At 48.7% G+C, this 16,242-nt stretch overlaps 2 protein-coding genes across 5 annotated transcripts in view; one reads left to right on the top strand and one right to left on the bottom strand.

Moving 5' to 3' along the window:
• LOC106606219 (regulator of G-protein signaling 9) overlaps positions 1–13,247 on the top strand; it is a 36,678-nt gene extending 23,431 nt beyond the window's left edge. For 2 of the 3 annotated variants that reach the window (XM_045715841.1, XM_045715843.1), the window contains 8 exons: positions 2,814–2,843; positions 3,243–3,304; positions 3,621–3,734; positions 4,148–4,263; positions 4,877–4,964; positions 5,063–5,201; positions 6,654–6,736; positions 11,779–13,247. In XM_045715841.1, the coding sequence (XP_045571797.1) occupies positions 2,814–2,843; positions 3,243–3,304; positions 3,621–3,734; positions 4,148–4,263; positions 4,877–4,964; positions 5,063–5,201; positions 6,654–6,736; positions 11,779–11,938 (792 nt within the window). In that variant the 3' untranslated portion in view covers positions 11,939–13,247. Of the gene's footprint in view, positions 1–2,813; positions 2,844–3,242; positions 3,305–3,620; positions 3,735–4,147; positions 4,264–4,876; positions 4,965–5,062; positions 5,202–5,816; positions 6,275–6,653; positions 6,737–11,778 lie in introns of those variants that run through there. The other variant, XM_045715842.1, reaches the window with a different exon arrangement.
• Positions 13,248–13,514: 267 nt separating this feature from the next.
• LOC106601947 (conserved oligomeric Golgi complex subunit 1) overlaps positions 13,515–16,242 on the bottom strand; it is a 35,171-nt gene continuing 32,443 nt past the window's right edge. For both annotated transcript variants that reach the window (XM_045715832.1, XM_045715831.1), the window contains one exon: positions 13,515–13,874. Coding sequence is in view for 1 of the 2 variants with exons in the window: in XM_045715831.1 (XP_045571787.1) it covers positions 13,734–13,874 (141 nt within the window). In the remaining variant the exon portion in view is untranslated. The remainder of the gene's footprint in view (positions 13,875–16,242) is intronic.

Here is a 16,242-nt window from a genome sequence, read left to right as displayed (position 1 = left end):
ACAGAGATAATGAAGCTAATCAGAGAGACAGAGAGAATGAAGATAATCAGAGAGACAGAGATAATGAAGATAATCAGAGAGACAGAGAGAATGAAGATAATCAGAGAGAGACAGAGATAATGAAGTAAATCAGAGAGAGACAGAGACCATGAAGATAATCAGAGAGAGACAGAGATAATGAAGAGAATCAGAGAGAGAGAGACAGAGAGAGAGAGACAGAGATAATGAAGATAATCAGAGAGAGAGAGAATGAAGATAATCAGAGAGAGACAGAGATAATGAAGATAATCAGAGAGACAGAGAATGAAGATAATCAGAGAGACAGAGAATGAAGATAATCAGAGAGAGACAGAGATAATGAAGCTAATCAGAGAGACAGAGATAATGAAGTTAATCAGAGAGACAGAGAGAATGAAGATAATCAGAGAGACAGAGAATGAAGATAATCAGAGAGACAGAGAATGAAGATAATCAGAGAGAGAGAGAATGAAGATAATCAGAGAGAGAGAGAATGAAGATAATCAGAGAGAGAGAGAATGAAGATAATCAGAGAGAGACAGAGATAATGAAGTAAATCAGAGAGAGACAGAGATAATGAAGATAATCAGAGAGACAGAGAATGAAGATAATCAGAGAGACAGAGAATGAAGATAATCAGAGAGAGACAGAGATAATGAAGCTAATCAGAGAGACAGAGATAATGAAGTTAATCAGAGAGACAGAGAGAATGAAGATAATCAGAGAGACAGAGAATGAAGATAATCAGAGAGACAGAGAATGAAGATAATCAGAGAGAGAGAGAATGAAGATAATCAGAGAGAGAGAGAATGAAGATAATCAGAGAGAGAGAGAATGAAGATAATCAGAGAGAGACAGAGATAATGAAGTAAATCAGAGAGAGACAGAGATCATGAAGATAATCAGAGAGAGAGAGAATGAAGATAATCAGAGAGAGAGAGAGAGAATGAAGCTAATCAGAGAGAGAGAGAGAATGAAGATAATCAGAGAGAGAGAGAATGAAGATAATCAGAGAGAATGAAGATAATCAGAGAGAGACAGAGAGAATGAAGATAATCAGAGAGAGACAGAGATAATGAAGATAATCAGAGAGAGAGAGAATGAAGATAATCAGAGAGAGAGAGAGAGAGAATGAAGATAATCAGAGAGAGAGAGAATGAAGATAATCAGAGAGAGAGAGAGAGAATGAAGATAATCAGAGAGAGAGTAGCTGTGCTAGAACCACCTGCTTCTCAGAGCTCTAAGAACATTACTGAGGATTAGCAGGGAGGCTACTAGAGTACAGTTCTGTCTCTCTCAACATCTCTCCCTCTTTACTTCTCTCTACCTCTCTCTCTCCCTCTCTCTCTCTCTCTCCCTCTTTACTTCTCTCTACCTCTCTCTCTCCCTCTCTCTCTCTCCCTCTTTACTTCTCTCTACCTCTCTCTCTCTCTCTCTCTCTCCCTCTTTACTTCTCTCTACCTCCCTCTCTCCCTCTCTCTCTCCCTCTTTACTTCTCTCTACCTCTCTCCCTCTCCCTCTTTACTTCTCTCTACCTCTCTCTCTCTCCCTCTTTACTTCTCTCTACCTCTCTCTCTCCCTCTCTCTCTCTCTCTCTCTACCTCTCGTTCTCTCTCTCTACCTCTCGCTCTCTCTCTCTACCTCTCTCTATACCTCTCTCTCTCTCTACCTATCTCTCTACCTCTCTCTCTACCTATCTCTCTACCTCTCTCTCTCTCTCTCTTTCTCTCTCTCTCTCCCTCTCCCTCTCTCTCTCTCTCTCTCTCTCTCTCTCTCTCTACTTCTCTACCGCTTTACCTCTCAATTTCACATAGGGGCTTTATTGGCATGGGAAACATATGTTAACATTGCCAAAGCAAGTGAAGTAGATAATAAACTAAAGTGAAATCAACAATAACAATTAACAGTAAACATTGTACTCACAAAAGTTCCAAATGAATAAAGACATTACAAATGTCATATTATGTGCAAATAGTTAAAGTACAAAAGGGAAAATAAATACACATATAGGTTATATTTACAATGGTGTTTGTTCTTCACGTGTTGCCCTTTTCTTGTGGCAACAGGTCACACATCTTGCTGCTGTGATGACACACTGTGGTATTTCACCCAGTAGATATGGGAATTTTTGTGTTTGTTTTTTAATTCTTTGTGGATCTGTGTAATCTGAGGGAAATATGTGTCTCTAATATGGTCATACATATGGCAGGAGGTTAGGAACTACAGCTCAATTTCCACCTCATTTTGTGGGCAGTGTGCACATAGCCTGCCAGGTCTGCCTATGGCGGCCTTTCTCAATAGCAAGGCTATGCTCACTGAGTCTGTACATAGTCAAAGCTTTCAACGCCACAGGCCTTTTTGGGTTGGAGGGTTTGTATTTTCTCTCTCTCTGCTCTTCATTTGACAGTTTGTTTTGTTGTCTCTTCCTTCAGATTCTATTCCATCTCATCCTTCACCTGTTGTCGAGAGGAGGGTTTACACACACACACACACACACACACACACACACACACACACACACACACACGCACACGCACACGCACACGCACACACACACACACACACCTTCACTCTTTCTGCCCAAATATGCCTGTTACCATGCAGATTTATCTTCTTGTGTTGTAGTCTGTGACTGTGGTGTAGTCTGTGACTGTGGTGTAGTCTGTGACTGGGGTGTAGCCTGCTTTCGAGAGGGATTGTGTGTGTGAGAGTGTGTTAGCTGTGACTTTAGATAGCAGTGGAACAGAAGAGCTCTGCCTGTAATAACAAGCTGTTCTTCTCTCATTGGTTTTCAGGTGTTAACCTTCGACATGGTCAGGAGAACTGTAAGACATCAGACATACTTCTGCACTGGAATACCTGAATAACCCAATGCACTCAGTTTATGTGTTTATGTAGAAAATAGATTAAGTACAGAAATTACAGACATATCATGTATCTCCTCTTCCTCTTCCTCTCCCCTTCCTCTCCTCTCCCTTCCTCTCTCCTTCCTCTCCTCTCTCCTGTCCCCTTCCTCTGTTCTCTCCTCTCCTCTTTCGTTCTCTCATTCTCTCCTCTTTCCTTCTCCTTGTCTCGCCTCACCTCTCCTCCTCCTCCTCCTTATTTCCTCCTCTCCTCCTTATTTCCTCCTCTCCTCCTTATTTATCCCCCTCTATCCTCTCCTCTCCTCTTTCCTGCTTATTTATCCCCCTCTATCCTCTCCTATCCTCTCCTCTGCTCCCCAGAACATTTTCCTTACACAAGCCTTAATGAGGTCAGCTGTCAAATCGTCTGTGTCCCTCACAGCGTAAGTCCTTCTCAATGCACTTCACTGATTGATTGATTGATTGATAGGTTGTGTGTGGTCATTTGATTAATTGATTGGCTGAATGACTGACTGACTGACTGATTGATTGATAGGTTGTGTGTAGTCATTTGATTAATTGATTGGCTGAATGACTGAATGACTGAGACCAGTAACATTAATATTGTGATCAGAAATGGAAGACCCGTCCAAAATCAAATAATCCCCAACGTTACAGTATAATGAGTTAGAAGTTATTTTATTGTTTATATGATTATTGTTGGGATGAGAACGTTGATGTCCCCTCTGTTCTCCTTAGCTTTGTCAAGTATGTGACAACCCACCACAACCACGACCCGTTCCTGACCACCCCTGTCCCCAGCAACCCCTGGATAACGGACAGTGATGAGTTCTGGCAACTCAACTCAAGAAGGTACGTTCTGCCAACTCAACACAGGTGCACAGTTTTGCTCCGGCCCAGTAGAAATACACTTGATTCTACTGATCAAAGTCTTGATTGAAGATCATGATGATTTCATTAGAATCTCTCTCTCCTCCCCCTCTCCTCCCCCTCCTCTCTCTCTCTCCTCCCCCTCCTCTCTCTCGCTCCTCCGCCTCTTCTCTCTCTCCTCCCTCTCTCCTCCCCCTCCTCTCTCTCTCCTCTCACTCTCCTCCCCTCTCCTCCCCCTCCTCTCTCTCTCCTCCCCCTCTCCTCCCCCTCCTCTCTCTCTCCTCCCCCTCTCCTCCCCTCCTCTCTCTCTCCTCCCCTCCTCTCCCCCTCCTCTCTCTCTCCTCCCCCTCCTCTCTCTCTCCTCCCCCTCTCTCTCCTCCCCCTCTCTTCATCAGTGTGGACATCCCCACTAAGTTGAGTGTGGAACGTTGGGTCTTGAGCTTCTGGGAGCTGATCAGTGACCCACGAGGCAGAGTCGACTTCAAGCTCTTCCTCAAGAAGGAGCACAGTGGTCAGTACACACACACACACACTGTTTCCTTACACAAGCCCTAATGAGGTCAGAGGTCAAATCGCTCCCGAGTGGCACAGCGGTCTAAGGCACTGCATCTCAGTGCTAAAGGCGGTGCTACAGACCCTGGTTCGATCCTGGGCTGTATCACAACCGGCCGTGATCGGGAGTCGGGCGGCGCACAATTGGCCCAGCGTCGTCCGGGTTAGGGTTTGGCCGGGGTAGGCCGTCATTATGAAATAAGAATTTGTTCTTAACGGACTTGTTAAATAAAGGTACAATAAAAACACACACATTGTTCTCAATTCCTTTTTCCTCAATTCCTTGTGTCCTCTTTCCTTGCCTCCTCAAAGCATACTGGGTGGAAAGATGAATAGTTCCTCCAACAGAGGACGCAAGGGAGGAAAGATTCATCCCAAATGGAACCCTATGTAGTGCACTACGTAGGGAATAGGGAGCCATTTCATTTAGGATGCACCCTACGGTTTACCTTGTATGCTGTGGTATGCAGCTCAGCTAACCTAGCATTTCAACTAACCACACATGTATGTGTGTGTGTTTTTTTTGTGTGTGTGTGTGTGTGCGTGTGTGTTTTTTGTGTGTGTGTGTGCAGCGGAGAACATGGCGTTCTACGAGGCAGCTGAGGAGATGAGGTGGGGAGCAGCGTCTGCCATTCCAGAGAAATCCCAGTTCATCTTCAAGTGAGTTACACTGGAGAACGTGTGTGACAGAGAGAGTTGCATCTTGGTTTTTAACCTGTGTGTGTGTGTGTGTGTGTGTGTGTGTGTGTGTGTGTGAGCACCTTTCTGAAACCGGGAGCTCCTCGATGGATCAACATTGATGGTCGTACCATGGGGCTGACAGTGAAGGGCCTGGTTGTTCCTCACCGATACGTCCTCGACGCCGCCCAGACACACATCTTCCTGCTCATGAAGAAGGTGTGTGTGGTATTATTCCCTCCAAACAGAGGGCTCAGGCTTATTCACCCACCAGCATAGTTCACTGAACTACCTCGTTAACACAACTAACGCACATTAAACTAAGGTTAGCAGGATAATATAAAGTCATTTGTCATAACGCACAGCCGGAACGCCAGATTGTGTGTCCGTTTCATAACGTCAGAATGAAGATTTGGTTCAACTCAGAAGTTTGTAGTAAGTAAGAAGTATTTGTAAAGTTTGTAGTAAGTAAGAAGTATTTGTAAAGTTTGTAGTAAGTAAGAAGTATTTGTAAAGTTTGTAGTAAGTAAGAAGTATTTGTAAAGTTTGTAGTAAGTAAGAAGTATTTGGGTGCCGGGTTCCAAAGGAAAACCCTTCACTCACTGAAATATTATTTTACTTTTTTGTGTCTTTTTTTTAGCAGCAGAGGTGCTGCAAATAAAATACATTAAAACTTCAAGGTTTTATAATGTCCCCTCTGTCTCTGTCCCAGGATACCTTCTACCGTTACCTCAAGTCTCCAGTCCACAAAGACATATTTTATAATGTCCCCCCTGTCTCTGTCCCAGGATACCTTCTACCGTGGGACATATTTTATGCCTGTCTCTGTCCCAGGATACCTTCTACCGTTACCTCAAGTCTCCGGTCCACAAAGACATATTTTATAATGTCCCCCCTGTCTCTGTCCCAGGATACCTTCTACCGTTACCTCAAGTCTCCAGTCCACAAAGACATATTTTATAATGTCCCCCCTGTCTCTGTCCCAGGATACCTTCTACCGTTACCTCAAGTCTCCGGTCCACAAAGACATATTTTATAATGTCCCCCCTGTCTCTGTCCCAGGATACCTTCTACCGTTACCTCAAGTCTCCAGTCCACAAAGACATATTTTATAATGTCCCCCCTGTCTCTGTCCCAGGATACCTTCTACCGTTACCTCAAGTCTCCGGTCCACAAAGACATATTTTATAATGTCCCCCCTGTCTCTGTCCCAGGATACCTTCTACCGTTACCTCAAGTCTCCAGTCCACAAAGACATATTTTATAATGTCCCCCCTGTCTCTGTCCCAGGATACCTTCTACCGTTACCTCAAGTCTCCGGTCCACAAAGACATATTTTATAATGTCCCCCCTGTCTCTGTCCCAGGATACCTTCTACCGTTACCTCAAGTCTCCGGTCCATAAAGACATATTTTATAATGTCCCCCCTGTCTCTGTCCCAGGATACCTTCTACCGTTACCTCAAGTCTCCGGTCCATAAAGACATATTTTATAATGTCCCCCGTCTCTGTCCCAGGATACCTTCTACCGTTACCTCAAGTCTCCTGTCCACAAAGACATATTTTATAATGTCCCCCCTGTCTCTGTCCCAGGATACCTTCTACCGTTACCTCAAGTCTCCGGTCCACAAAGACATATTTTATAATGTCCCCTCCTCTGTCTCTGTCCCAGGATACCTTCTACCGTTACCTCAAGTCTCCGGTCCATAAAGACATGCAGAAGAGGGCTCTGGTCCCGGCGCCTCACGTCTTCACGTAAGACGCTGCAGGATATTCTGCACCCACACAATATCTTTGTTTATTGGACTGAAACATTACCCTGTCTCTACCCAGCCATCTCCAGACAGTTTATAGAGCTAGCATCATGTGTTGTTGTTGCATCATTCTCCTTTTACAAGAGACATTCAGCTGGTCTTGGAGGATCATGGAAATTCAAGAACAGCAGTGGTCTTGATGTGCAATATGAGTCTGATCATCTACACTCACCTCTTTTCTCCTCCCCTTCTCCTTCCTCCTCTCTCTCACCGCCCCTTCTCCTTCCTCCTCTCTCTCACCGCCCCTTCTCCTTCCTCCTCTCTCTCACCGCCCCTTCTCCTTCCTCCTCTCTCTCACCGCCCCTTCTCCTTCCTCCTCTCTCTCACCGCCCCTTCTCCTTCCTCCTCTCTCTCACCGCCCCTTCCCCTTCTGTCTCTCTCACCGCCCCTTCTCCTTCCTCCTCTCTCTCACCGCCCCTTCTCCTTCCTCCTCTCTCTCACCGCCCCTTCCCCTTCTGTCTCTCTCACCGCCCCTTCTCCTTCCTCCTCTCTCTCACCGCCCCTTCTCCTTCCTCCTCTCTCTCACCGCCCCTTCTCCTTCCTCCTCTCTCTCACCGCCCCTTCCCCTTCTGTCTCTCTCACCGCCCCTTCTCCTTCCTCCTCTCTCTCACCGCCCCTTCTCCTTCCTCCTCTCTCTCACCGCCCCTTCTCCTTCCTCCTCTCTCTCACCGCCCCTTCCCCTTCTGTCTCTCTCACCGCCCCTTCTCCTTCCTCCTCTCTCTCACCGCCCCTTCTCCTTCCTCCTCTCTCTCACCGCCCCTTCTCCTTCCTCCTCTCTCTCACCGCCCCTTCTCCTTCCTCCTCTCTCTCACCGCCCCTTCTCCTTCCTCCTCTCTCTCACCGCCCCTTCCCCTTCTGTCTCTCTCACCGCCCCTTCTCCTTCCTCCTCTCTCTCACCGCCCCTTCCCCTTCTGTCTCTCTCACCGCCCCTTCTCCTTCCTCCTCTCTCTCACCGCCCCTTCCCCTTCTGTCTCTCTCACCGCCCCTTCTCCTTCCTCCTCTCTCTCACCGCCCCTTCTCCTTCCTCCTCTCTCTCACCGCCCCTTCTCCTTCCTCCTCTCTCTCACCGCCCCTTCCCCTTCTGTCTCTCTCACCGCCCCTTCCCCTTCTGTCTCTCTCACCGCCCCTTCCCCTTCTGTCTCTCTCACCGCCCCTTCTCCTTCCTCCTCTCTCTCACCGCCCCTTCTCCTTCCTCCTCTCTCTCACGCCCCTTCCCCTTCTGTCTCTCTCACCGCCCCTTCTCCTTCCTCCTCTCTCTCACCGCCCCTTCTCCTTCCTCCTCTCTCTCACCGCCCCTTCCCCTTCTGTCTCTCTCACCGCCCCTTCTCCTTCCTCCTCTCTCTCACCGCCCCTTCTCCTTCCTCCTCTCTCTCACCGCCCCTTCTCCTTCCTCCTCTCTCTCACCGCCCCTTCCCCTTCTGTCTCTCTCACCGCCCCTTCTCCTTCCTCCTCTCTCTCACCGCCCCTTCTCCTTCCTCCTCTCTCTCACCGCCCCTTCTCCTTCCTCCTCTCTCTCACCGCCCCTTCTCCTTCCTCCTCTCTCTCACCGCCCCTTCCCCTTCTGTCTCTCTCACCGCCCCTTCTCCTTCCTCCTCTCTCTCACCGCCCCTTCTCCTTCCTCCTCTCTCTCACCGCCCCTTCCCCTTCTGTCTCTCTCACCGCCCCTTCTCCTTCCTCCTCTCTCTCACCGCCCCTTCCCCTTCTGTCTCTCTCACCGCCCCTTCCCCTTCTGTCTCTCTCTCTCACCGCCCCTTCCCCTTCTGTCTCTCTCACCGCCCCTTCCCCTTCTGTCTCTCTCACCGCCCCTTCCCCTTCTGTCTCTCTCACCGCCCCTTCTCCTTCCTCCTCTCTCTCACCGCCCCTTCTCCTTCCTCCTCTCTCTCACCGCCCCTTCTCCTTCCTCCTCTCTCTCACCGCCCCTTCTCCTTCCTCCTCTCTCTCACCGCCCCTTCTCCTTCCTCCTCTCTCTCACCGCCCCTTCTCCTTCCTCCTCTCTCTCACCGCCCCTTCTCCTTCCTCCTCTCTCTCACCGCCCCTTCTCCTTCCTCCTCTCTCTCACCGCCCCTTCCCCTTCTGTCTCTCACCGCCCCTTCCCCTTCTGTCTCTCTCACCGCCCCTTCCCCTTCTGTCTCTCTCACCGCCCCTTCTCCTTCCTCCTCTCTCTCACCGCCCCTTCTCCTTCCTCCTCTCTCTCACCGCCCCTTCTCCTTCTGTCTCTCTCACCACCCCTTCCCCTTCTGTCTCTCTCACCGCCCCTTCCCCTTCTGTCTCTCTCACCGCCCCTTCTCCTTCCTCCTCTCTCTCACCGCCCCTTCTCCTTCCTCCTCTCTCTCACCGCCCCTTCCCCTTCTGTCTCTCTCACCGCCCCTTCTCCTTCTGTCTCTCTCACCCCCCTTCTCCTTCCTCCTCTCTCTCACCGCCCCTTCTCCTTCCTCCTCTCTCTCACCGCCCCTTCTCCTTCCTCCTCTCTCTCACCGCCCCTTCTCCTTCCTCCTCTCTCTCACCGCCCCTTCTCCTTCCTCCTCTCTCTCACCGCCCCTTCCCCTTCTGTCTCTCACCGCCCCTTCCCCTTCTGTCTCTCTCACCGCCCCTTCCCCTTCTGTCTCTCTCACCGCCCCTTCTCCTTCCTCCTCTCTCTCACCGCCCCTTCTCCTTCCTCCTCTCTCTCACCGCCCCTTCCCCTTCTGTCTCTCTCACCACCCCTTCCCCTTCTGTCTCTCTCACCGCCCCTTCCCCTTCTGTCTCTCTCACCGCCCCTTCTCCTTCCTCCTCTCTCTCACCGCCCCTTCTCCTTCCTCCTCTCTCTCACCGCCCCTTCCCCTTCTGTCTCTCTCACCGCCCCTTCCCCTTCTGTCTCTCTCACCGCCCCTTCTCCTTCCTCCTCTCTCTCACCGCCCCTTCTCCTTCCTCCTCTCTCTCACCGCCCCTTCTCCTTCCTCCTCTCTCTCACCGCCCCTTCTCCTTCCTCCTCTCTCTCACCGCCCCTTCTCCTTCCTCCTCTCTCTCACCGCCCCTTCCCCTTCTGTCTCTCACCGCCCCTTCCCCTTCTGTCTCTCTCACCGCCCCTTCCCCTTCTGTCTCTCTCACCGCCCCTTCTCCTTCCTCCTCTCTCTCACCGCCCCTTCTCCTTCCTCCTCTCTCTCACCGCCCCTTCTCCTTCTGTCTCTCTCACCACCCCTTCCCCTTCTGTCTCTCTCACCGCCCCTTCCCCTTCTGTCTCTCTCACCGCCCCTTCTCCTTCCTCCTCTCTCTCACCGCCCCTTCTCCTTCCTCCTCTCTCTCACCGCCCCTTCCCCTTCTGTCTCTCTCACCGCCCCTTCTCCTTCCTCCTCTCTCTCACCGCCCCTTCTCCTTCCTCCTCTCTCTCACCGCCCCTTCTCCTTCCTCCTCTCTCTCACCGCCCCTTCTCCTTCCTCCTCTCTCTCACCGCCCCTTCCCCTTCTGTCTCTCTCACCGCCCCTTCTCCTTCCTCCTCTCTCTCACCGCCCCTTCTCCTTCCTCCTCTCTCTCACCGCCCCTTCCCCTTCTGTCTCTCTCACCGCCCCTTCTCCTTCCTCCTCTCTCTCACCGCCCCTTCCCCTTCTGTCTCTCTCACCGCCCCTTCCCCTTCTGTCTCTCTCTCTCACCGCCCCTTCCCCTTCTGTCTCTCTCACCGCCCCTTCCCCTTCTGTCTCTCTCACCGCCCCTTCCCCTTCTGTCTCTCTCACCGCCCCTTCTCCTTCCTCCTCTCTCTCACCGCCCCTTCTCCTTCCTCCTCTCTCTCACCGCCCCTTCTCCTTCCTCCTCTCTCTCACCGCCCCTTCTCCTTCCTCCTCTCTCTCACCGCCCCTTCTCCTTCCTCCTCTCTCTCACCGCCCCTTCTCCTTCCTCCTCTCTCTCACCGCCCCTTCCCCTTCTGTCTCTCACCGCCCCTTCCCCTTCTGTCTCTCTCACCGCCCCTTCCCCTTCTGTCTCTCTCACCGCCCCTTCTCCTTCCTCCTCTCTCTCACCGCCCCTTCTCCTTCCTCCTCTCTCTCACCGCCCCTTCTCCTTCTGTCTCTCTCACCACCCCTTCCCCTTCTGTCTCTCTCACCGCCCCTTCTCCTTCCTCCTCTCTCTCACCGCCCCTTCCCCTTCTGTCTCTCTCACCACCCCTTCCCCTTCTGTCTCTCTCACCGCCCCTTCCCCTTCTGTCTCTCTCACCGCCCCTTCCCTCTTTCTCTCACCGCCCCTTCCCCTTCTGTCTCTCACCGCCCTTCCCCTTCTCTCTCTCACCGCCCCTTCCCTCTTTCTCTCACCGCCCCTTCCCCTTCTGTCTCTCACCGCCCCTTCTCTCTTTCTCTCACCGCCCCTTCCCCTTCTGTCTCTCTCACCGCCCCTTCTCTCTTTCTCTCACCGCCCCTTCCCCTTCTGTCTCTCTCACCGCCCCTTCTCTCTTTCTCTCACCGCCCCTTCCCTCTTTCTCTCACCGCCCCTTCCCCTTCTGTCTCTCACCGCCCCTTCTCTCTTTCTCTCACCGCCCCTTCCCCTTCTGTCTCTCTCACCGCCCCTTCTCCTTCCTCCTCTCTCTCACCGCCCCTTCCCCTTCTGTCTCTCTCACCGCCCCTTCTCCTTCCTCCTCTCTCTCACCGCCCCTTCCCCTTCTGTCTCTCTCACCGCCCCTTCTCCTTCCTCCTCTCTCTCACCGCCCCTTCTCCTTCCTCCTCTCTCACCGCCCCTTCTCCTTCCTCCTCTCTCACCGCCCCTTCTCCTTCCTCCTCTCTCTCACCGCCCCTTCTCCTTCCTCCTCTCTCTCACCGCCCCTTCCCCTTCTGTCTCTCTCACCGCCCCTTCTCCTTCCTCCTCTCTCTCACCGCCCCTTCTCCTTCTGTCTCTCACCGCCCCTTCCCCTTCTCTGTCTCTCACCGCACCTTCCCCTTCTCTCTCTCCCCCCTCTCTCTCACCGCCCCTTCTCTCTCTCCCCCCTCTCTCTCACCGCCCCTTCTCTCTCTCTCTTCTCTCCAGTGATGCCCAGTTGGAGGCCAATGTGAGGAATCGTAACCCAGGCATCAGCCCCATCCTGCTGTGGCAGCAGGAGGAGGAGGAGAAGGCAGCAGCAGCTGCTGCTGCCAGGCCCATTGACGTCAAAGCTATGGTGGCCACCAACAAGCTGGACAGGAAGTAGAGAGAGCCCAGGGCATCATGGGAAATTGAGTTTAATATACATACTGTTGTTCATCTAATATATATTTAGTTTCCATGGAGATGGTGTTACATAGGACTACTTAATGTCCTAAATAATGGACATATTAGTTATTGTTTTAATGGAGATATTGGTTATTGTTTTAATGGAGATATTAGTTATTGTTTTAATGGAGATATTGGTTATTGTTTTAATGGAGATATTGGTTATTGTTTTAATGGAGATATTGGTATTGTATAGAATAATTTATGTCCTCGACAACTGATGTCAAGCCAGTACGGATTGGTTGATTGAGGGAAATAAGCTATTGGCTGTTGAGTACCTGTGTAGCGTTAAGGCCAGTTACTGTACTAAGAATGAATCTGCTGACCAGATGATAAAAAGCTACTTCAGTTCAGATGGACAGGGACAGGGGACAGGACCGTCTGTAGGGGCCCTCTGCTGCACTGGAGACATATATACACCTGGAAGAGCCACAAATGGAACGTGAAGAGGAACATGACTGTTAGAAGGAAATGGAAGCCATAGATAGATAACAGTTGTTACCAGTCTACAACTAGATAGATAACAGTTGTTACCAGTCTACAACTAGATAGATAACAGTTGTTACCAGTCTACAACTAGATAGATAACAGTTGTTACCAGTCTACAACTAGATAGATAACAGTTGTTACCAGTCTACAACTAGATAGATAACAGTTGTTACCAGTCTACAACTAGATAGATAACAGTTGTTACCAGTCTACAACTAGATAGATAACAGTTGTTACCAGTCTACAACTAGATAGATAACAGTTGTTACCAGTCTACAACTAGATAGATAACAGTTGTTACCAGTCTACAACTAGATAGATAACAGTTGTTACCAGTCTACAACTAGATAGATAAGTTGTTACCAGTCTACAACTAGATAGATAACAGTTGTTACCAGTCTACAACTAGATAGATAACAGTTGTTACCAGTCTACAAAATGTATTTTATATTTGTGTGTGTTTTTAAGTCTCACATGTCCCATACCTCTGTAGGTGGTGTATTGTCTGTCTGTCTGTCTGTCTGTCTGTCTGTCTGTCTGTCTGTCTGTCTGTCTGTCTGTCTGTCTGTCTGTCTGTTTCTACAACACTACTATGTCAAAGCTGAACCTGTCTACACACTCCTGTCTGTCTGTCAGTGTATAGAACATGTTGTCTGTCTGCAGGCCGACGTTTTGTTTCCCTCTACCTCTGTTCTGATAATCCGGTCTCCGACACAATTATTATAAAATATGTAATAAAACCATAATCCTTTTATGAACCTGCTGCTTCTGAATATTGCTAATGTGTCTGTATGTGTGTGTACTGTCTGTATGTGTGTGTACTGTCTGTATGTGTGTGTACTGTCTGTATGTGTATGTACTGTCTGTATGTGTGTGTACTGTCTGTATGTGTGTGTACTGTCTGTATGTGTGACTATCCTCACCTGTCTCCAGTCTTAGCAGCAGGACCCAGACGGTGGTCAGGTATATACTAAAACATTATCTAGCTCCACTATATTCATTAAATAAATCACACAACAGTCTCATTAATAATCTGTTCAAACTGTATTATTGATCCATATATTCTAACCGTCTCTGTACATTACAAGGTGTTTAAAGAATACAACAGTAGTCACACTCCTTATTTGGGGTCAGTGTTAAATGGCACCCTATTCCCTATGTAGTGGGAATAGTTCCCATAGGTGCTGGTCAAAAGCAGTGCACTATATAGTGGGAATAGAGAGTGTCATTAAGGACATAGCCCCTTATTTTGACATGCCAGACAGCCAGCCCAGCTTGAATAGCGACGGAGGCGCCACCGGCTCCTCATCCTGATTGGCTAGCTGTCTGAACAGGTTGCCAGGGCGGGAGGTGTCGTCATGGGAGGGTTTAGAGGTGGGTGAGGCCTATAGGAGGGGAGAGAGAAATGGAGGAGAGGATTTAAACAACATATGGGATGAATTACTTAACAGTCAGAACTTGGTGATGTTCATTAGGCACTATACAGAAGATAACATTTTAAACTGAAGTGAAATAGAGAGAGACTACCTGAACTGAGAGAGACTACCTGAACTGAGTGAAATAGAGAGACTACCTGAACTGAGAGAAATAGAGAGAGACTACCTGAACTGAGAGAAATAGAGAGAGACTACCTGAACTGAGAGAAATAGAGAGAGACTACCTGAACTGAGAGAAATAGAGAGAGACTACCTGAACTGAGAGAAATAGAGAGAGACTACCTGAACTGAGAGAAATAGAGAGAGACTACCTGAACTGAGAGAAATAGGGAGAGACTACCTGAACTGAGAGAAATAGAGAGAGACTACCTGAACTGAGAGAAATAGAGAGAGACTACCTGAACTGAGAGAAATAGAGAGAGACTACCTGAACTGAGAGAAATAGAGAGAGACTACCTGAACTGAGTGAAATAGAGAGACTACCTGAACTGAGAGAAATAGAGAGAGACTACCTGAACTGAGAGAAATAGAGAGAGACTACCTGAACTGAGAGAAATAGAGAGAGACTACCTGAACTGAGTGAAATAGAGAGACTACCTGAACTGAGAGAAATAGAGAGAGACTACCTGAACTGAGAGAAATAGAGAGAGACTACCTGAACTGAGAGAAATAGGGAGAGACTACCTGAACTGAGAGAAATAGAGAGAGACTACCTGAACTGAGAGAAATAGGGAGAGACTACCTGAACTGAGAGAAATAGAGAGAGACTACCTGAACTGAGAGAAATAGAGAGAGACTACCTGAACTGAGAGAAATAGAGAGAGACTACCTGAACTGAGAGAAATAGAGAGAGACTACCTGAACTGAGAGAAATAGAGACTACCTGAACTGAGAGAAATAGGGAGAGACTACCTGAACTGAGAGAAATAGAGAGAGACTACCTGAACTGAGAGAAATAGAGAGAGACTACCTGAACTGAGAGAAATAGAGAGAGACTACCTGAACTGAGAGAAATAGAGAGAGACTACCTGAACTGAGAGAAATAGAGAGAGACTACCTGAACTGAGAGAAATAGAGAGAGACTACCTGAACTGAGAGAAATAGAGAGAGACTACCTAAACTGAGAGAAAGAGAGAGAGACTACCTGAACTGAGAGACTACCTGAACTGAGAGAAATAGAGAGAGACTACCTGAACTGAGAGACTACCTGAACTGAGAGAAATAGAGAGAGACTACCTGAACTGAGAGAAATAGAGAGAGACTACCTGAACTGAGAGACTACCTGAACTGAGAGAAATAGAGAGAGACTACCTGAACTGAGAGAAATAGAGAGAGACTACCTGAACTGAGAGAAATAGAGAGAGACTACCTGAACTGAGAGAAATAGAGAGAGACTACCTGAACTGAGAGAAATAGAGAGAGACTACCTGAACTGAGAGAAATAGAGAGAGACTACCTAAACTGAGAGAAATAGAGAGAGACTACCTGAACTGAGAGAAATAGGGAGAGACTACCTGAACTGAGAGAAATAGAGAGAGACTACCTGAACTGAGAGAAATAGAGAGAGACTACCTGAACTGAGAGAAATAGAGAGAGACTACCTGAACTGAGAGAAATAGAGAGAGACTACCTGAACTGAGAGAAATAGAGAGAGACTACCTGAACTGAGAGAAATAGAGAGAGACTACCTGAACTGAGAGACTACCTGAACTGAGAGAAATAGAGAGAGACTACCTGAACTGAGAGAAATAGAGAGAGACTACCTGAACTGAGAGAAATAGGGAGAGACTACCTGAACTGAGAGAAATAGAGAGAGACTACCTGAACTGAGAGAAATAGAGAGAGACTACCTGAACTGAGAGAAATAGGGAGAGACTACCTGAACTGAGAGAAATAGAGAGAGACTACCTGAACTGAGAGAAATAGGGAGAGACTACCTGAACTGAGAGAAATAGAGAGAGACTACCTGAACTGAGAGAAATAGAGAGAGACTACCTGAACTGAGAGAAATAGAGAGAGACTACCTGAACTGAGAGAAATAGAGAGAGACTACCTGAACTGAGAGAAATAGAGAGAGACTACCTGAACTGAGAGAAATAGAGAGAGACTACCTGAACTGAGAGAAATAGAGAGAGACTACCTGAACTGAGAGAAATAGAGAGAGACTACCTGAACTGAGAGAAAGAGAGAGAGACTACCTGAACTGAGAGAAATAGAGAGAGACTACCTGAACTGAGAGAAATAGAGAGAGACTACCTGAACTGAGAGAAATAGAGAGAGACTACCTGAACTGAGAGAAATAGAGAGAGACTACCTG

Source organism: Salmo salar, chromosome ssa03, assembly GCF_905237065.1.
Source record: "Salmo salar chromosome ssa03, Ssal_v3.1, whole genome shotgun sequence".
Taxonomy (NCBI): Eukaryota; Metazoa; Chordata; class Actinopteri; order Salmoniformes; family Salmonidae; genus Salmo; species Salmo salar.
Note: the sequence above shows the minus strand (reverse complement) of the source record. Positions and strands in the feature narration are given on the sequence as shown.